The 22269-nt window shown below is 35.5% G+C and overlaps 2 protein-coding genes across 4 annotated transcripts in view; both read left to right on the top strand.

The window, feature by feature from the left end:
* The window catches only part of LOC145685849 (TNF receptor-associated factor 4-like), a 111062-nt gene that overhangs the window by 13804 nt on the left and 74989 nt on the right, over nucleotides 1–22269 (top strand). The window contains exon 2 of one of the 3 annotated variants that reach the window (XM_081758476.1): nucleotides 7616–9630. The exons of the other annotated variants lie outside the window; for them this stretch is intronic. Within the exon in view, the coding sequence (XP_081614602.1) occupies nucleotides 7831–8961 (1131 nt within the window). The 5' untranslated portion in view covers nucleotides 7616–7830 and the 3' untranslated portion in view covers nucleotides 8962–9630. Of the gene's footprint in view, nucleotides 1–7615; nucleotides 9631–22269 lie in introns of those variants that run through there. 3 annotated transcript variants of the gene reach the window in all.
* Nucleotides 8973–9362, top strand: LOC145685036 (TNF receptor-associated factor 1-like). Its single transcript, XM_081757380.1, has one exon. The coding sequence runs from the start codon at nucleotides 8973–8975 to the stop codon at nucleotides 9360–9362; it is 390 nt and encodes a 129-aa protein (XP_081613506.1).

Raw genomic sequence — 22269 nt, 5'->3', positions numbered from 1 at the left:
AAAGCTAAGAACGCGCCATGTTGGATGTCCAAAGAAATGAGACCTCTACGATGAGCCGGTGGGACAGTGTTCTAAAAAGTACCTCTCAGCTGAGGATAGAATTGACGCTGGCTCCTCGCGCATTGGGCCTAGAATTATCACTCAGCTTGCTGACCCTCCTGAACGATGACAGGGACGTGGACTGAGATTATGATTATTGTCAGAGCATGACACAGCTTCAACCCTCTTAAAGAACAGATACAAATACCAATTTACTGAAAGCGAACGCGGAAAAATCGTGGAAAATGTCCCGCGATATTTGGTTATTAAATATGCAAAGAAAGAAACTGCTTGTAGACATAGCGCGCTACGAGTTTTGTATTTGGGTGACGTAATCAGTGTTGCCAAAAGTTACATACAGAAACTGGCAAAATAAAACTTTAAAAAATGACTAGCAATGGCTAGAAATGGTTGAAATTCTTGTAGTGCGTGACTGAAATATGGCTACAATCTTTTAAAATTACAAGTGAATACATTAATGCACAACAATAAAATAAATAAAAACAAGATTCTACTCACTTTTTTAACTGTCTTGTATCATGCAGAGGGTGTGATCAATATCATATCACGTCATACCAATGTTCTCGTCCTCCTTTTCTCGTTAACAAGGATAGGCTCCACTAATGCCAGTTATTTTGATAGTACTATCGAGAAGTTTGTATGTATAACAACATTCATTCACTCGCTTCAAGTCAAACCGAAGTGTCAAAATAGCAATCTGTTCCTGTCTTCTTTCCGTTACTTTGTTTTTCACTATATTCGTCTGACTGAAAACTCGTTCTGCTGTAGCGATGGAGTAAGGCAAACTCATAGTGGTAAATGGAAAGAGAGAGATGCAAGTTTTCGTAAGAGATTTTGGTTGCCTGAATTAATATATATATATATATATATATATATATATATATATATATATATATATATATATATATATCAACTTCAGCCTAGAAACCTATTATCGAAGAAATAATATTTTCCCATTTTTGGTATTGCAGAATTGACAAACTAATAAGTCCAACTTTGAGGAAAGAACTCCACGTTCTTTTGCGATGTCAAGAAACGGGGGCTTAATTTCTTTTAAAGTTTCAGTGACAGAAAACATTCTCAGCATTTACAATATCTTGTAATTATTGGGAAATCGTACGCTTGTGTTCCTCTACCAGTTTTACTGCAAATTGGATGCACTGCTGACGAATATTCGAAATGGACTTTCTACGGAGAGTGAGGGTATTTTACATTTCATGCGAACTGCAATCCAAAGTAGAAGGATGGATATAAGTCTCCTTCGAGTGGGAGAAAAGAATGGGTCAATTTTCGTTGTGGCAACAGAATCCTTCTGCTTATTGATTGGGCCAACATGATGAGGTCATTTATTAATCTTATAGGATCAATATTTTCAATTTTTCCATCTTTGTTGCTTTTTGTATTTTGTTCAATATTGGCTGCAAATACATAAGATACAAATGATTTTGTGGATCATTGAAAATTAAATTCAACAGTTCTGCCATGTAGCATTTGTAGGTTTTCCTAGATAAGCTGAAATGCAACTTAAACTCATCTTATTGGTTTATAATACGCAGTATTGCTGGTTAATTGACATCCAACACGTATTGCACATTTGAAGGATTTTGAGGGTGTCGCTGTCACAAATTAGTGTCTTAGAAATTCCTTTGTATTTACCAAGAACGAGAATGAGCGAACCAATTATTAGTTTCTCTTATCAAGAAACCTAAAGTACGTGGTAGGATGACATCATACCCGGTACAGACAGCCAATTCCAATGGAATAATAATATTCGTTGTGAAGTTCTTCCTTGACTTTTACATTAACTCCATTATTGACACTTGTCATGACACAGGTGTTGTTGATCCCTAAACCAACTAAATGCTTTGGATTTAGTTTCCGTTCTGATGGAGTCCCACGATCCCAAGAACAGTAGACAGAAACTATCTTCTGAAAAGTTTCCGGCTGAAATATCGAACACTAACAGCCAAAAGTTTCGTAACAGTGGATTCATCTACAATTAAACTATATGATTTCAGTCCATTTTGTCTTATGCGTCTTATAATAGAACTATTGCTATCCAAAAATGTACCCTTAGTTCAACTATGTGATCAGATAACAACGAGCAATGTTCCGATATAAACATTCCTTATTTTGGCTTCAGCTTTTATGCGAACATAATGATGATGATGTATCTATAGGTTTCAACTCTAATGTTTTCTTTTGTTTTCTATTAATAAAGGGAATTAAAACCTGTTTGTGTTTTGCACTTTGCACATGTGTTTTCGGATCATATAATGTCGTCCATAACTCTGATTTACAATACGTATAATGCGCCTTAGTGATATCATTAGAAACAACCTGCAACCACCCACATTAGAAACAATCTGCAGCTAATACAAAAGTCGTCGCTTGATTCCCACTTTTCTCTATAATGTTGGACGTATTTCGGAGGCACTTTCAGAACACTAGTGGAATTCACGAAATCAAATCCGCCACCCACACACTTCCCAAAGCTTATAAAGACTGAGCGCTCGTTAATATAATATTTTCGTATTTTCTCTCAAATTATTGTTTCTGAGAAGTTAAAAAAGGAGGATGTTCTGCAGAAGGAACGCTTTGTCAAGCTTGTAACTTTAAGCTTCTAAATTACCCTTTCGATAATACATTGAGAAGACGTGAAGCAAAGGAATGTATTTTGAGTGCTTCTCTCCTTAGAGGGTGGACAGATAGAAAATATATGGGAGTCAGAATAAACTGTATAAAATGACACTTTCAAATTTTGTTCGTGTCGAGTGTTGAGAAACCAAGAGTTTGACATAGATACACACCTTTCTTCTTTATCTTAATACCAAAACAATTCCTATAACAAAGATATGAGGGAGTGCATTAGTACTAGATAGCTCACTACTAGTGCGTAGGTCCTCTGATTTAATACCAGGGATGGTAGTTTGTATGTTCCCTTCTTGTGTCTTACTTGTTTGTTTATAAACCAGGTAAATATTCATTAAGGCTGATAATATACAAAACCAATCCTACAATCAGTTGTTGAAAATGATACTTTAGACACTATAAGGAACACATCCACTTTTATACTTTATTTGTTCAACAGGCTTTCAACTACAGCATACGACGCTAATTTGCACTGTAATCAATAGCAGGCCTAATCGTCTTGAACAATAGTGGGAAACCTGTATTTAAAGTACGGTATTCGCCTTGAAAGAAAGCCTCAGTTAAGAAGGCCATCTCATGGATTCGATCCTCACATCTACCAACTGCGAGTAAGAGCGCTACCCACTAGCCTATTCCCATTGTGTAATAACTAGTTTCCACATAGTTAGTGACAGTATTAATCATAGTCCTCTTACCTTAAATTTTCTGTCCTGTATCATTGAATTTCATTTTTTTAATTCTAAGTATTTTGTAAAGTTAAAATAGAAAATACTTTTAATAAGTTTTGAAATCTAGTAATTCTGCATTAGATTAAATTCGAGTTATTTTTATTTTATTTTATTTAGCTTGTAATCTTTTTATTTTCCTGATATTTTCCTTTGTATATGATATCCTACTGCAATTTTTACCTAATACATTTACCTTGTAGCATTTTGAGTATGTTAATGCACTTACTGTATTTATATCTTTCACATGATAATTGATAACTACTTTACTGTAATATCAAATGGTTTTACCATAATTCTTGAATATAACACACCAAAATACTGAAAGTAGGCCAAATAATTTATTTTTCATACGTCTTCCTCCATATTTACACTGTCGGTCACATTCCTGGAATCCAGGCGTGACTATGTGCAGCCTATAACGACTTTGAGATTTTAATTAAGACCGGACGATATCATTGAAACGATTCAGTAGTTTTTGAGTTAAATAAAACCAATCACGCATTCATACATACATAGAGTCAGGAATTTATTTGTAAGGAAAAGAGGTACGGAACTTCTTGTTTTTAAACTTCTTTCCCCGATCTTATGTTTAATTATATTTCCCTCCCCGAGTAACAAAGACACAGAGGCAAATGGTGGCTTAGTAGTAGAGTGTTTATCTATCGTGAGAGGAGTGTTTTACTCCATCCAATCAATGTAATAGTGTGGATAATATTGTGCTCGCGGTATTTTTTCACGTTTTCTCATTTCTCTCATTCTTATTCTACAAAATTTTCCATGACACAAAGGGGTTACGAAGCTAAGTGCGTTCTCAGAGTTTAAGAGGGACACTAATCATATCTACACAAGTATCTCCTAAATTTGTGTACATTTTATATCAAGTATTCATTGATAAGCAAGAATATTATTGGAGGTCAGAGCTAGTGTTGTCCACGAGGCGAGAAATAGGCTTTTCTCGTGACGTCTTGAAAGTAAATTTTTGTAAAACTCACGTCTCAGCTGCATTCTTAAGAATTTTTGAACGTTTCGTCTCTTTTCTTGGGTAGTTTTTTTCTGGTCTTGTGTCGTTTCGTCTCGAATTTATGTACAACATTCATGTCCTGATTTTTCAAAAAAAAAAAAAAAAAAAAAAAAAAAAGTCACCTAGAAGTTATCAAAAATCTTTCGCATGACGAGAGGGCAATGAATGGTGTGATATAATAACATATACACCATATTTATTATTGGAGTATATTGTGAAATGAATTGAGTACTTTTGAAGTTGATAAATACTATTCGTAGTATTTGCATAATTGTTTTATGAATTTATAATCTTGATCCTATGAATGTGTAACACTAAAAGATTGTTTGAGAAAGAAGATTTGAGTGTACCAGTGTGGCCCACGAGACTGAGAAATGTTTCGTCTCGTCTCGAATACGAGACGACAAATGTTGCTTGTTTCGTCTTAATTTTGAAAATATATTTATTGTCTCGAAATCGAGACGAGACTAGAGACATAAGAAATTTCTTGTCTTGTAGAAATCACTACACAACCATTGAGAAAGTCAACGTAAATATTGCTTTTGAGGAGGACATAGCAGAACAACTTCGAGGTATAGCGTCATTGACCTTGGGTGCAAAGGGATCTGCACTCTTAACATAATCATCCATTTTTATTAATTATACATTCCTTTAACTTACACGACATCATTATGAACACTAAACTAAATATTTCATTTCGAAACCTGGAAAGATTTCTTCATACTTTCTGAAGCCTGGAATACACAGACAAAAAAAGTTTACGTGAATACATAGGTGGGGTACCAGCGCACCCCATAAATTAAATGCTACTAAAATTATAATACACGAACTTAAACATATTTATTTCACTTTACCACTTACAAGAATACACAATAGTAGTTTACTGCACGAAACACAGATTTGTTTTCTGTGCTGAGCACAAACAGCCTCTTTGCATCTGATACAAACATATTTAGTTTTTCTGTCCTTATTCCTAGGGCACATTCGACATTGTGCTTGCTTCGGAAGACTAGGAGTTGAACCAATTACAAGTGATGGTTCTTCTTGAATACCAAGGATATTTCTGATACCAGTATACAAAACAGTGGGAAGATTCTTCTTGAGGGTCCTTGCTCCAGCATGTAGGGTCTAGCTAACTGCATCCCCAGATCTTTTAGAAACTCCTAACAGGTGGTTGAGAACTTCATCTATGAGTTTCTCACTAATATAGAGTCTCCCCTTATCATTTTCGATGTTACCCTCCATGTCATTCGTGTCACTTGCACTAATGTCATCACCGACTTCCGACTGTACTTCAATATTGTCATCGGACTCACTGAAATTACCTTCAGAATCATAATTTCCTTCTTCTAATGTGTTTAGTACTAAATCTGTAAACTTTCTTGAACCTGCACTCACTTTTGCCATCATGCAATTAAACAAACATGCACGCAAAGTATCTGAAACGAATTTCGTCAAAAATGAATTTTACATCCGTAAACACACAGGTAGGGTGCTGCAGAACCCCACTCTTTGAATATATTCTCTTATGAAACGAGACAATTTACTTCACATCCACCACCGTGAATGTCACGCTTCAAAATGAGAATACACGGAAGTACCAACCAATATGCCTGAGAACAGCCCCACAGTGACGATAAGTATAACGTCTGGGGGTGCTCCAGCACACCCCTGTGTATTCCAGGGTTAAATCATTCTGGACACTATTTTCAAGTTCCTCATTTGAAGCTACGTTCTCTGCGTTATATTTATTATTATAATTCAAGTCCATAGTTTCTATAGGCTATCAGATGCAGAAAGAGATTTAGCATTAACCAATGATAATCCTCGTTTTACCATGTACTGCTTTTGCTCTCCCTTCTCTGAAGTGAAGTTAAATTTGCACATATTTGATAACTATACCGACTTTCTTTTCCCTATAAATTTGGTTAGAGTACGTACAATCGTGTTCAAAATTTTCTGGAGATCCACCTCTCTTCAAAAGGCTTTGTATTCTTGCGCACAATTGGAATTAAATCAAACAAACATGGATACATTTTGGTCAATTTGATATATATATATATATATATATATATATATATATATATATATATATATATATATATATATATATAGAGAGAGAGAGAGAGAGAGAGAGAAAGATGTATATGTATGTAGTCAAAGTGTTAGAATTAGCCACATACATTGTTACCAAAATATGACCATCAAAAGACAGATGAGTAGGCAAGATGTTCTAAACAAGGCTGTACATATATATTATTTGTGCATTTGTTCATACCATATAATTTACAGTATATATACAGTGGCGGATCCAGGATATGATCAAGGGAGGGGCTAAACCATAGTTTGCCGCTTTATACAGGGTAAAACTGGATTGAAGCCCATTTTATCCAGTGTATAACAGCTTCCAGCGTATAGCCCCTATAGCGCCCCTTGTATCCGTGCCTGTATATATATATATATATATATATATATATATATATATATATATATATATATATATATATATATATATATATATATTAAGAAATTTGTTTTACTTTCAAACCAGAATGTCCATTAGACCATTATTAAGGTAAGGAAAGACTAAAATGAAAGAAAATCAAGATATTTTAACCTTTTATACCGCACGAAATGAGTCAAAGCATCTATATGAGTCATATAAAATAAATTACATAGAGTGTATTTATATTTTATGCAGAGTAACGTATCACTGCACTAATAAATACATTATGCGTAATATCTACAGCACATTGTTTATTTTTCTCAAAATCATACCATTTCTCCCATTTCCGTTGATTATGAAAATTTTTAAGCTTTGATGTGTTATTATTGCTAAATAGTTTTCGGATATAATGAGAAGAGCAAACTTATATTCTTTTATTGGGGATGGAACTCGGGATAAACGCTCTAACTTAAGTTATAAATTCTGTTATCAAGTTATTGCCACTGACGAAACACATACTCTAGTCGAAATAATTGCATAACAAACTTGACAGTCTATTAGGGCTATATAGACGAATGACAGATTTAGATGTATACGTACATTTTTATATCTCTTCGAACGTATCTTTAAAATAACAATTATAATGTGAATCTAGAAGCAAGATAATTAATTTTTTCTCTTTTTTTTTTTTTTTTTTTTTTTTTTCAGGCGAGAACAAGGAATATCAGAACATTTGGTAATCCAATAATTGCGTAGACTACACATCGTGACTTGTAAGTTTCCCCTTTGTAATGCTCTAAACTTCTACTAGAGTGCTCCCATAGGCTTTTATCTAGAACTCCACAACATGCCAAGATTAGAAGAAAATTAGGTGAAATTAAAACTTGTATTCGAAGTTTATAAAATATACATCATTTTCGACAATGCCCACGTACACTCTTTGCCACAATTGCCAAACGTGTTTCGAAGGAGACCTAGAAAATCATCTGTTATATTGTGTACCTTTATCACAGCAGTCTGATACGTCTCACAATAACGATAAAGGCTGCACTGACAATATATTTAAATGTGAATTCTGTTTACAAGAATTTGACTCTGAGCAACTGCATACTGATCATGTCAAACAATGTAGAACAGAACTCATACAATGTACAAAATGTCCTTTTAAAACACAACGTTTAGACATGTCTGAACATGAAGCGATACATGCTCAGGAAACTAACTGTACCTGTAATTACTGTGGAAAGAAAATGTCAGAAGTTGATTCACAATTACACATCCAAATCTGTGAATTTGCTTTAATTCGATGTGAGAAATGTGCTGTAATGGTTCAAAAGTTTTATATGAAACATCATATGCAGTATGTTTGCAATAAAATAATTTTGAAGTGTGAATATTGTGTTTGTGAAGTAGTGGCTGATATACTTCAAGATCATTTTAATGAGTGTGATTTAATTCCTGTTTACTGCGAAAATAAATGTGGAAGAGAATTGCCGCGTAAAGATATGAAGAAACATTTGTTGGAGGAATGTCCTGAAAGAATGGTTATTTGTGAATATTGTAATGAGCAAATGGAGGCCAAGGAATTGAAACATCATCATTCGAAGTGCTTTAGATTCCCAGTAGATTGTCCAAAGAATTGTGGCGTAAATGTTGAAAGAGGGAATATAGATACACACCTCGATGAAAAATGTATGAAACTCTTTGCTAAATGTAGCTTTGAAAGTGTTGGTTGTAGCTATGAAGGGTATCCCAATGCGTTACGTAACCACATGCTTGATTTTAATATTCGTCATTCGGAACTTATGAAAGGTGTAGTAGAGCAACATTCAAAACAGCTGGAAGCCAAAGATATTGCGATCTCAAAGTTAGAGAAGAAGATTGAAGCCAAAGATATTGCAATCGTAAAGTTAGAGGAGAAGATTAAAGCCAAAGACACTTCAATTGTAAAGTTAGAGGAGAAGCTTAAAGCAATGGAAATGAAATTGATTGAAGCAAGTGCCAGGAGTGATTGCACATTTTGTGGAGAATTTCAAATATTTCTGAGAAACTAACACTACACAAAATGGATAATCCTTTATACAGTGACTACTTTTATGACTCTCAGTACGGGTATAAGTTAAAAATAATGTTGTACGTCAAGCAGATAAGATTTTTACTGAGAAGTTGTGATGCTTTATTCCTTTGTATTGTAATATGTTCTGGAGAATATGATGCTCTTTTGCAGTGGCCTTTCGAGAAGAAAGTAACTTTTAAATTAATTAATTTAAAAGACAGAAGTAAGGACCTTATTCATGATGTTGTTGGTAATGACCGTGAATATTTTCGAAAACCCTTAAATGGTGAAGATAATGATAGCTGGGTCATAATCAAGGAAATGCGTTGTAAGAGACTAAAAGATGAAGGTTATATTTCCGATAATGATGAGATATTTTTGGAAGTGACTGTGAGTTGAAACATTTTGTAAAGCGTGTTCAAGGTATTAAAAGGATCACCTTATTTGGATTTACAAAATGGGTTTAAATATTTTTATGAAACTAAGTAAATGCCAGGCTCCTTAAGTATACAGCAGTATAATGTTGGCACTAGTAATTTTATAATTTATATTGTCTATCAGTATTGACTTTTTACTTCCAGAGTTAGTTTAACTTAATTTTCTTACAATATTATCATTGTTTCATAACGAAAATAAATTTCATACTGTGTTGCAAATTCATTTTGCACTGAAATACTGTATTTTTGTGTTTTCATTTAAGAGTTTCGCTCAGTACATAAGTTGAAGATTTTCTTTTTTTTATTCAATTTCAACCCTTTCGTCTAAAATGTCAGTCGCACAGACTGAAATTTCAGATGAGCAAAGACAAATGCAAGGCGTATAGCTGCAGTAAGTATGTAATTTTCATGAGTAGCAGAGGATTTCGATTAGTGTCAGCAAATTGTTAAATGAGAAACTTCAGATACTCCAGTAAATAAATTACCGCGAACTGAAATAATTTAGAGAAAGCTGAAATTCTCACGATTTGTTTTTCACGTGATCTTAATTGAAATATCAAAGGTCCCTTAAAATCCCGTGTGCGCTTCATTCTCAAAATGGCGGACAAAGATGGCGACCGTCCGGGATGTACATGTCTATCGATTTAAGCTTGCAACTCTGAGACTATTTCAGATATTCCAAGTCTGTAAAAGCACTTTTGCTCTCGAAGTTCTGATCTATAACTTTCCTTAATACTTCTTTCTCGTAAAACTCCACACAAACCCACGATTTTCCATTAAAATATAAAGTGATACATCTTGAAAACCCTGTTCTTGGATTGGTTGTAGAGAATCTCCAAAACCGTTAAGAATTCGAAAACAATGCTTGAAATAGTTTAGATTGAACATTGAATTAGCTTTGTTTTTTAAAAGAAGAATCATCCAAATCAGAATACAATTAGTCGAGAAATTCGATGTTTTAATTAAAAGTAGTTGCATAAAAATTAATCGCTTTAAGTTTCGAGATTTATGACTGCGCTGGATTTATGGCATACATACCTTGGATTCCAAACTGAAATTGTAAAACTGTCGTAAAACCTGTGTGAACTTCATATTAAAATGGCTACCAAAGATTACACTTGTCCAACATGTTTTCCTAAATAAACTAGTAGCTTGAAAATGGATTAATCTGTAAAAACACTTTTAATATTAGAAATAAAAGCCCTATACTGTAAATTTTGTTAAGACCAATATAATTTTAATTACGTTGAAAACAGTAGCAGCTCGTTGTAAATGCAACCCATGGTGTACACGACATAGCTAAGTTTGGTTGTATACTCAAAGGATACTAAGAGGACAGTTTTCATTGAGACTACTTGTACCAAATCTCTCAAAAGTAAATCCCCACGTTGAGCAGGTTTGCATATCCAGGCTTCTAACTATGAAAACATTTACGATCACTCCAACCCCAATCATTTCACAGATTGAACCTGTTGTATATAAGTTATTAGGACGTAAAATTGAATATAATTTATACGAAAAAGACTTTTATGCATTACAAGACCTGCAACTGCCAAATATTCACCACAAACTTATAGTCGTATCGACATAAACAAAAAGAAGTGTGGAGCAGGAAACAACTTTACCCAAAAGTCAAAAGAGACTCACTGAAGACATACGAACTGGTCGAGCGGTTTGGGTCACTAGTCTATCAAGTAGAAGTTTATATGTTCGAACCCTGAAGGGAGTATTCCTTTTTATTTAAAGTGTGTTTCTATTTTCATCAGAGGACTGAGAACATTTCTTTAAATAAATCTTTGGCAACTACTTTTCTCTCAAATTCCATTAGAAGGGAACATTATATGAATTGCAAACCTAAAATCCACAGCTGAGAACAAAATATTTTGTTCAATATTTCATTATTATCCTTTGATTTGTAATGAAAAACTAATTATAAACATTGACGATTTCAGAAGATTCTCCCCCGGTAATGGTCAATATACGAATGAGAGAAAACTGATAAAACATTATTACTCCACTTTGAGCATGATCGAAGATAACTTATGGCCACGAAGGGGGAAATTTATGTCGACAGAGTCTCAAATTCTCCCACAGGTCATGCCCTGAAATCATCAGTTTGAAAGGTTTCCTTAAAAAATAGAATATTACATTTATTTCTCGTTCTACGTTTTGAAATGGAAAAATCATAATTTTAAAGTGAATTATAATACGATAAGCATAAAGATTTATAGAACTAATGAAGTAAATATTCTTGTGTAAGTTATCGATTTCTAATCAGATTAAAACTCGAATATTCGTTTGCATCGCACTTTAAAGTAAATCCTCTCTATATATAATTCTTACTGGAAAGTATGTTTAACTCCAATTATTTAATCAATATTTTTAATAATATATTTTTATTGTAATACTTTTACTGTTTAATGATGTAGACACTACATTTCCCAAAGCCAAACCTCGCAAATGTATAGTGGACTAGTGAATATTATCAAATAAATTATCATTTTGTTTACGTAAATACTCCATCGCCTCATTTGAAACTTCGTACTTTAAATAATAATAATAATAATAATAATAATAATAATAATAATAATAATAATAATAATAATAATAATAATAAAATCATAGCCATACCTTTATCAGAATTTCAGGCTTGGTCAATAAATGAATTCAACGTGATCTCTATTCGAAGTTCTATTTAATCGAATCCGATAGAAATACAAAGAGAAACTTCGAAAACGGGTAAAAGAAAAATGTTACCTTGGTGAGACTGGAACTAACCTTTAAGAGTTCCTTTCAATTTACAGACAAATGCCTTAGGCACTTTGTTTCTTTTCTTTAAGTTAACTGATTCACCGAACGTATCTGAGTAACTTGTCTCTATTTTCTACTCGGTTATATACGTTTCACAATCATTTCCGTTAATCTTGAACGACAGGAACACGAATACGAAAACATCTAAGAGAATTAAAATTCCAAACTCACCCACCGGGAATCGAACCGGGGACCCCATACACCTTAGGCACACGTGCTAGCCACTAGACCAGCGGGGAAAGCAAGTGAAATGCATTTTGTAGTATCTGAAGTTTACACCTATTTCATCCTTCTGTAATAATGTTTACCGTATTCGTTACTTTGAGGAATGATATATGTTATTCATATAGGTTCTATTACATATTCGTTCATAAATATTATATAAATTATCAGAATTATTCATGATCTTCCATAGAAATTCACTGGCGCATGCACAGTAGACAGACAGTGTAATTCAAGGGTGAGTTCAACAGGTATTATATATTTCGCCGACATTATTTAATAGCTATGTAGAAAAGATAGCAAAAATGACTTTTCATAATGAAGATGGAATTTCGGTAGGAGATAGAATGATGAGGTGTATACGGTTTGGGGTTGACATGATTGTTGTTGCAGAATCTAAAAAGAAAATTAATAAGATGTAGAAAACTTGAGAAAGGCTTCTGAAGAATATGGGATGAAAATAAATGTTAGAAAGACAAAATCCATGGTGATTGAAACGAAGCGATCGGTATCAAATATAGAAGTATGAGCGGGAAAAAAACAGGTGACTAGTTTTTGATGTCTGAGTAGTAATATTAGTGATATGACATGCGAACGTGAAATAAAAGCAAGGATAGAAATGGCGAAAGAAGCCTTTAGGATGAAGAAAATTCCATTTTGTGGGGCCTTAGAGTTGAAAAAAAGACTCATAAAATGCTTCGTGTACTGTATTTTACTGTATTTATAGGACAGAAACATGGACATTACGCAGAAATGATGAGAAACAATTGGAGGCTTTCGAAATATGTGGATGGAGAAGAATGGAGAGGAATAGCTAGGTCAAGAGGAAAACGAATGAGAGGGTTGGAAATGGAAGGAGAAAAATATTATTAAGAAGAGGAAGAGAAACTAGTTGGAATATTGGTTAACCCTTTCCGGATCCTGGCTTTTTGGGCTATTTTTTAGACTTTCAGTCAAGCAGCTACTGCATCGTCACTATTTATACTAGATGTTCAAACCTCATTCTCTTCAGAATAGAGCAGGCTTTCAAATGGTATCACTTCCATGCCCATACCATATACCAGGAGAGGGAAAATTGATGTCGAAGGAAAAATTTTGATGGGGAAATTATTTTGTCCAACTTTGGGCCCCCCTGCCCCCCTGTGTGAACGTACAGACCTCCAAAAAATCTGATAAATAGTACTTGGTAAACTAAATGTGTGTACCAAATTTCAAGTTTTTTTCTTGAATAGTAAGGGCAGGAGAAATTTTATCAGGAATTACCACCATGCCCAAAACTACCGCAAAACACCATGATCTCAGGGAAAAAATTTCCTGAGACATCCCTAATTACCCTAGGGTCATGTTTCGCCCATCATTCTCTTCAGAACAGAACTGCCTTTCAGACGGTATGACTCACGTGTCTCTATCATGTATGTAAGGCGGGAAAATCACGAAAAACGGGATTTTTTGGACTAAAATTCCCTTTTTTCAACTTTTGCCCCTCTGGCCCCCTCTGTTTTTATGCAGAAATCGGAAACAAATACTGATAAATACTACTCGGTGGACTGAATGTTTGTGCAAAATTTCAATCTTCTACATGAAAAAATAGGCCCGCCAGAAAAAAATTCCCGACCATGCCCCACTTTTACCCTATACAGAAGTATATTTGGATAAAAATTCACTGAGATGGCCCTAATTACCCTAGAATAATAATTCGAACGTCGATCTCTTCAGAATAGAACTGCCTTTCAGACGGTATAATTCACGTGTCTCCATCATGTATGTGTGGCGGGAAAATGACGAAAAACGGGATTTTTGGGTCTAAAAATCCATTTTTTCAAATTTTTCCCCTCTGGACCCCCCTGTTTTAACACTGACATCGGAACAAAAAATCTGGTAAATACTACTCGGTGGACTGAATGTTTGTGCAAAATTTCAATCTTTTAGGTGCAAAAGTAAGCCCGCCAAAAAAAATACCGACTTTGTCCCATTTTTCCCTATATAGAAGTATATTTTTTAAAAATTCCCTGAGACATCCCTAATTACCCTAGGATAATAATTGGACCGTCGTTCTCTTCAGAATGGAACTGCTTTTCAGACGGTATGACTCACGTGTCCCCATCATGGATGTGAGGCGGGAAAATGAGGAAAAACGGGATTTTTGGGTCTAAAAATCCCTTTTTTCAACTTTTTCCCCCTCTGGTTCCCCCCTGTTTTAACATTGACATCGGAACAAAAAAATATGGTAAATACTACTCGGTGGACTGAATGTTTGTGCAAAATTTCAATCTTCTACGTTCAAAAATAAGCCCGCCAAAAAATAATGAACATAGGCTTAAAAACGGAAAAAAATACATTTTCAGATTATGACGTCATCACCTCCTATGTCTGGACGCAGGACGGTCTGAAACCATATGTAATGTCTTCTACAATGTCTCTCGACTTGAAAAACAAAAAAAACGGACGAAAAAGCTCAAATAGGAGAGTTATAACGCTAAATCCCGGAAAACACCCATATCGTACAAATTGTACGATAAGATCCCCAAAGGGTTAAGAAAGAACTGTATCATGAGGGATGTGCTAGAGGGTATGGTGGCAGGAAAGAGAGGGAATGGACGAATTAGACTATATAGAAACATAATTAGGCTATTGGTGATATCAAAAGAGAAAAATCGTATGTGGAGAGGCTAACAGAAGATTGTGGAGCATGGCAGCTTCTCAGCTGCGGAAAGTGACCCGCTGGTAATGGCGGAATACTTCTGATACAATGATGCTGATGATGCACAGTAGAAACAGAAAGATCCACTTTACTGTCATTGCTAATACGAATCACAATGCAAATTTCTACAAGTTGTCAAAATGCCTAGCTCTAAAGACTGTAGACAACTATCTGTTAGTCTGCGAGGAGAAATTATAGTCGAGTAAAAGTGGAACAAACTCTCATTCAGATCGCTTGTGTTTTGGGCTGTGTCGAGAAAGCAGTGAAGAAATTGATTTAGCGGTATGACAAATAATAATAATAATAATAATTTCTTTCAAAATTCATTTCTCCCAGTAGCATTCGCCCCCTTACTCCCACTTCATGCTTACTCAGGAGGAAGCTGCGCGTCCCCAGGTTGAGAACCACTACTTTCCATTAAGGAATTCTGATAGCCTGTTAGAAATTTGCATTCTGACTAATATCAGTAAACTGCATTCTTCTGTTTCTACTGGGCATGCACCAGTGAATTTCCATAGAAGATCATGAATAATTCTGATAATTTATATAATATTTATGAACGAACATGTAATAGAACCTATATGAATAACATATATCATTCCTCAAAGTAACGAATACGGTAAACATTATTACAGAAGGATGAAATAGGTGTAAACTTCAGATACTACAAAATGCATTTCACTTGTTTCCCCGCTGGTCTAGTGGCCAGTTCGTTGTGAGACGCGGTGTAGTGCACCTCGTGTGTGAGCTCCGCTGTAACTAGGTTATACGTTCGCCTTGACGGCCTTTGTGTTTGATACAATTTCAGTAGTGTGTCTGTCAGTGTACCTAACACGGATTTCTGAATAGTTTTGTTTAGTGAATCTTAGTTGTTGTGTCACTCTACGATAGTTTTGTACCACTTACAATGAATGCTTTACGTAAAAATACAGTTCGATTTGCATTTGACAAGATGACGCGTACTATCAGGCCCAGTGTAGCCAGGATACAGGCTTGGTTAACTACCGAATTGCAATTACATATTCAGGATATTTCAGCGATTCAACTTCATAATGAGGATTATAGTTTGTACATCAAGTTTAAATGTCAAGATCACGTGGACACCTTTCTTCGTCAGCACCCGGAAACCATGAATTTTGAGCATGAAAATGGCACAATCAGTCAAGTACAGTTGTCCAGTGCAAGTATACAATATACCCGTGTACGCATATTGGATCTCCCCATGGAAATCACAAATGATGAACTTAGTGCAGTGCTTCGCCCCTATGGACAAGTGATACATGTCACGGAGGAACTGTGGTCCAGTACGTTACCATTTCCAGTTTATAATGGCAATAGACTTGTTCAAATGATTTTAGGGAAACATATTCCCTCTAAAATTGTGGTTCGTGGGTGTCGTGCTAGTGTCATACATCAAGGTCAACCGCCTACCTGCTTTATTTGTCTGGCCCCGAACCACGTCGCAAGTGCCTGTCCACGGAAAGTTAAACCCCAGGTGATATCTACTTCAGCTCCCACTGCATTTAAGATGACTGAACTTTTCAGTGGTAAGATGCCGACAACTCCTAGTTATTGCCCTTCTTCACCCGATTTACAATTGCCAACGGTTTCTACTGCCCAACCAATGGTCCTAGAGGGCACCCCCTCCTCTTCGGTTCCTAATTTACAGGATGAGAGGAATTTTTCCCAGTTGCCCCTCAAAAGTGAATCTCTTCAGTCAGCTGTATCCGAGAAGCAGAGTAAAGAGGGCAGTGCCCCTCATGCTACCACCAAGATGATTCCCACTACTGCAACGACCCTGTCATCTGACCTCTCGCCCGACTGTAAACAGCCTGAAGTGTCTATTAACCAAGAAGCACATGTGACTCCCCCTGTTGTATTAGAGCCTCCGTTACAGCCAGTGCAAAGTGAAAAGTGTCAAAGAAAATGAAAACAAAAATATTTACTGAACGGAATGACGTAACAAGTGCTTTATCCGTGTGGCCTTCTAGTGCAGTGTCTTCCCTCACTCCAGCAAATGGTGAAAACAATGTTAGCCAGTGAATTCGTAAACAAACCATGTTCCAAGTGTTTATATCGTTCTGCGATCTTACACGTTTCAGACACGAGACCAACAACACACCGCACAGCTCTTCTCTCTCTCTTTTTTCAAGGTTGATAGTTTCCCGGTCTGATAGTCATTTTGACTCTAAAGTAAGATTTACGTAATAGTGCCTGCGATACGAAAGCTTTATTTACATTGTTTTCTATTATATGCTGTTATATAGGTTGTTTACAAATGTACCGTCTGTTAAGAAACGTACCAGAGAGGTCATTTCCTTTCTTTTTGTTTCTGCTGTTCCTGTGCGCTATATCCGGGTCAATGCAAGAAGTTCGTAAACCAAATGTTCGATCATATATTACCTTAAATTTGAATGGAATTCAAAGTGATGCTAATCGCAATCTTTTACGAAGCTTTATCAACCAAACATCCACTGACTTTATTTTATTACAAGAAGTGGCGTTTGCAGAATTTGACTTTTTACCCCAATATATTGCATATGTCAATATAGGACCAGCGCACCGGGGTACAGCTATATTATGTAAACGAGGTATAGAGGTCTCAAATGTTATTCATTTGCCGTCTGGCAGGGGTATTAGCATTACTTGTGACAATATTACAATCATTAATATTTATTGGTATTCTGGCACTAATAATCGAATAGCACGGGAACAGTTTTACTCTACTGAAATCTTACCATTATTTCCGAATGTTCCGAATAACATAATACTTGCAGGCGATTTTAATGCTGTCTCTAGAGCAATTGATACCACGGGAAAGTTTGTTCCATCACCTGCCCTACAGCAGCTAGTTTCATCAATACCTTTCAAGGACGTCTGGGTCCACCACCGGCGAGATCTCCAATTCACTTTGAAAAATTCTACTATGAGCAGTCGGTTGGACCGAGTTTTGGCAACAACTAATCTAGTGTCATCCATCACTGATATTCATTTGAAATTAGTTCCGTTCAGTGATCATGCCGCAGTAATCTGGACATGTAAATTTGCGCTAGGTGTTACTACAACCTATGGAAAAACAGCTTATAAATTGAATACTCAATTACTTACTGACGCCGACACGAAATGTTTGTTTAGAACTAAATGGACGTACTGGCTCCGCCAACGTCACTACTATCCGACACTAAATGATTGGTGGGTCAAATATGTGAGCCTAAAATAAGAAGTTTTTTCAAATGGCAAGGAGCTGAAAAGAAACGAGACCAGCGTGACACCCTAGCGTATCTTTACCGAGCGCTGCATGAACTTTGGATCCTGCCCAGCTCTCCGCAAAATATGATTGCAATTCACAAAACGAAGGCATGGATAAAACAACTTCATGCTAATGATGTACGCAAATATGTTCATACCCTGCCAGACGGAGACTGTCTGCCCGATGAACTCATTACATTTTATCACTATATGGCGAAACATAAACGTCGTGTTGGGAAGGTGATTGACACCCTGAATCATAATAATACCAAACTTACGACCCTCCCTGACATTCAAAAAGTTTTCTTTGACCATTATACAACGTTATATACTGCCACTACGGACCCTCCCCAAGGGTATCACGATTATTTAAATTTGTTGCTCCCACAATTATCAGCGGCTGATAATCAGACATTAACTGCAGCACTAACAGAAGCGGAAATACTTCACACTCTTAAGCAATGTAATCCTACCTCATGTCCCGGGAGTGACGGTTTGCCGTATGCACTCTATCAACAGTATTGGGATATCATAGGCGTGGATATGGTAACATTATATAATGAACTCTATGCTACTCCGCACTTCCTTCAAAATGATGGTCATGTGATCTTTATTCCTAAGTCTTCTGATGCCAACACTGTCACACAATATAGGCCAATCACCTTGCTCAACACCGATCTCAAATTGTTTAGTAAAGTTCTAGTGCGACGCCTCAAATCAATATTACAAGACAAAATTAGTCCATTTCAGGCTGCTCTCAACCCACATAAGAATGTTTATTATGCGCTGACCAAGATTCGGGATGTTGTAGGTTATTTTATGTTTAATAGAAAACCGGCTTGCCTGATATCCCTTGATTTTCAAAATGCATTTGATCGATTATCTCATGCCTTTCTGTTTGCTGTGCTAAGAGCGTATAATTTTCCGGAAGTTTTCCTTAACTTTCTCACTCACATTTACAGCACAGCCACGGCTAAGATTCAAATAAATGGTTTTTGTACTGCTCCCATTCCATTACAGAAAGGAGTACGTCAGGGTTGCCCAATTTCCATGTTTTTGTTTGGCCTCGCACTAGAACCTTTATTATATAAGTTAGCTGCCTATATACAACCTGATCTGAATGACCTGCAAAATATATCGGTTACTGCCTTCGCAGACGATGTTAGCATTAGCTGTACCACTCTACAACAATTTCACTATATTATTGACCAATTACAACAATTTAGTGCTCTTAGTGGCGAACTGCTTAATTTACAAAAAACGAAAGTGTTGCCCTTTCATTCTTGGACTATGGACGGCATACCCCTACCATTTGCCAACATTGAACTGGTTACGAAAGTGAAAATCCTGGGCATAACGTTTTCTAATTCAGACAGTTTACAGTATGAACATATTTGGGATCCTCTCATTCAAAAATTACGAATGCTCAGTCTAAATCACAAATTGCGTTGAACTTAAACCTAATTCAACGTATTTGGTACATCAATAGTTATTTATGTGCTAAATTGTGGTACTCCGCTCATATATATCCCATTAGTGATTTGTATGTTCGTAAAATAAATTCCCTGATTGGTTGGTTTCTGTGGGTAGGGCATTATTTTCGTGTCAAGAGTGACACTGTTACCCTACCCCTTGACCGTGGGGGCTTGAACCTAATATCAGTCAGAGCGAAATGTACTGCATTCTTTCTAGGTAATAATTATAAACAATTTCAAGTTACTGACCAAATCACCCACCAATGGATTTCTTGTTGGATCTCTTCCCTCCCTGCACCTAATCCTCCTAATATGATGTCACTCAAACAGGCCCCGGTGTATATTCAACACTGCGTGCAAGGTTGGTCCTATGTTCCTATCTCTGATCCTACAAACTACTCCCATATCCGCTTTCTATCCACACACTTCCACGCACCTCTTTGCAATAATATCGTTCCGCGTATCCAAATGAAATTTCCAAAAAAAATTGGTCCAGAATTTGGTTCAATATTCATAATACCACGTTGACATCAGCGGTCGTGAGTGTCTGGTATACGATAGTAAATGAGCTCGTACCTACTCATGTTAAGTTAAAACGTATTAGTGTACTCCCTACGGATATGTGTCAACACTGTAATCAGGAAGACACGCTAGAACACAGATTGACGTTGTGTCTTCACTCTTCTTCTATCTGGGCTAAATTACAACGCCTGTTAAGTGTGATTTGCCGAGAACCTGCACATAAGTTTGATCATAATTATGCTTTGTTCCCAGACTATAAGTTTTTTCCAATCACAAAAAACAATAGCGTCACATGGTTAATTGGTCAAACGATTTTTTATCTTATGGACACATATCCGTATGAAAATGAATAAGCATATGTGATGTTTCTTAAAACTGCTTGTAAACAATTTTCTGTAAATGTAGCTCACAAATATTTTTCAAATTATTTACGTATACTATGTACTGAATATCTGTCCTAAGCTGTTTTAGCTTCATGTAACTCTTCTGCAAATGGCAAATAAAAAAAAGTGGCTAGCACGTGTGCCTAAGGTGTATGTGGTCCCCGGTTCGATTCCCGGTGGGTGAGTTTGGAATTTTAATTCTCTTAGATGTTTTCGTATTCGTGTTCCTGTTGTTCAAGATTAACGGAAATGATTGTAAAACGTATATAACCGAGTAGAAAATAGAGACAAGTTACTCAGATACGTTCGGTGAATCAGTTAACTTAAAGAAAAGAAACAAAGTGCCTAAGGCATTTGTCTGTAAATTGAAAGGAACTCTTAAAGGTTAGTTCCAGTCCCACCAAGGTAACATTTTTCTTTTACCTGTTTTCGAAGTTTCTCTTTGTATTTCTATCGGATTCGATTAAATAGAACTTCGAATAGAGACCACGTTGAATTCATTTATTGACCAAGCCTGAAATTCTGATAAAGGTATGGCTATGATTTTATTATTATTATTATTATTATTATTATTATTATTATTATTATTATTATTATTATTATTATTATTATTATTATTATTTAAAGTACGAAGTTTCAAATGAGGCGATGGAATACTTACGTAAACAAAATGATAATTTATTTGATAATATTCACTAGTCCACTATACATTTGCGAGGTTTGGCTTTGGGAAATGAAGTGTATACAACATTGAATAGTAAAGGTATTACAATAAAAATATATTATTAAAATATTGATTAAATAATTGGAGTTAAACATACTTTCCAGTAAGAATTATATATAGAGAGGATTTACTTTAAAGTGCGATGCAAACGAATATTCGAGTTCTAATCTGATTAGAAATCGATAACTTACACAAGAATATTTACTTCATTAGTTCTATAAATCTTTATGCTTATCGTATTATAATTCACTTTAAAATTATGATTTTTCCATTTCAAAACGTAGAACGAGAAATAAATGTAATATTCTATTTTTTAAGGAAACCTTTCAAACTGATGATTTCAGGGCATGACCTGTGGGAGAATTTGAGACTCTGTCGACATAAATTTCCCCCTTCGTGGCCATAAGTTATCTTCGATCATGCTCAAAGTGGAGTAATAATGTTTTATCAGTTTTCTCTCATTCGTATATTGACCATTACCGGGGGAGAATCTTCTGAAATCGTCAATGTTTATAATTAGTTTTTCATTACAAATCAAAGGATAATAATGAAATATTGAACAAAATATTTTGTTCTCAGCTGTGGATTTTAGGTTTGCAATTCATATAATGTTCCCTTCTAATGGAATTTGAGAGAAAAGTAGTTGCCAAAGATTTATTTAAAGAAATGTTCTCAGTCCTCTGATGAAAATAGAAACACACTTTAAATAAAAACGAATACTCCCTTCAGGGTTTGAACACATAAACTTCTAATTGATAGACTAGTGACCCAAACCGCTCGAC

Source organism: Thermobia domestica, chromosome 5 (assembly GCF_964235325.1).
Source record: "Thermobia domestica chromosome 5, izTheDome1.hap1.1, whole genome shotgun sequence".
Classification (NCBI taxonomy): Eukaryota; Metazoa; Arthropoda; class Insecta; order Zygentoma; family Lepismatidae; genus Thermobia; species Thermobia domestica.
Note: the sequence above shows the minus strand (reverse complement) of the source record. Positions and strands in the feature narration are given on the sequence as shown.

Excerpts from the sequence above, each read along its gene's own strand:
- LOC145685036 (XM_081757380.1), top strand. The coding sequence starts at position 8,973 with ATGGATAATCCTTTATACAGTGACTACTTTTATGACTCTCAGTACGGG.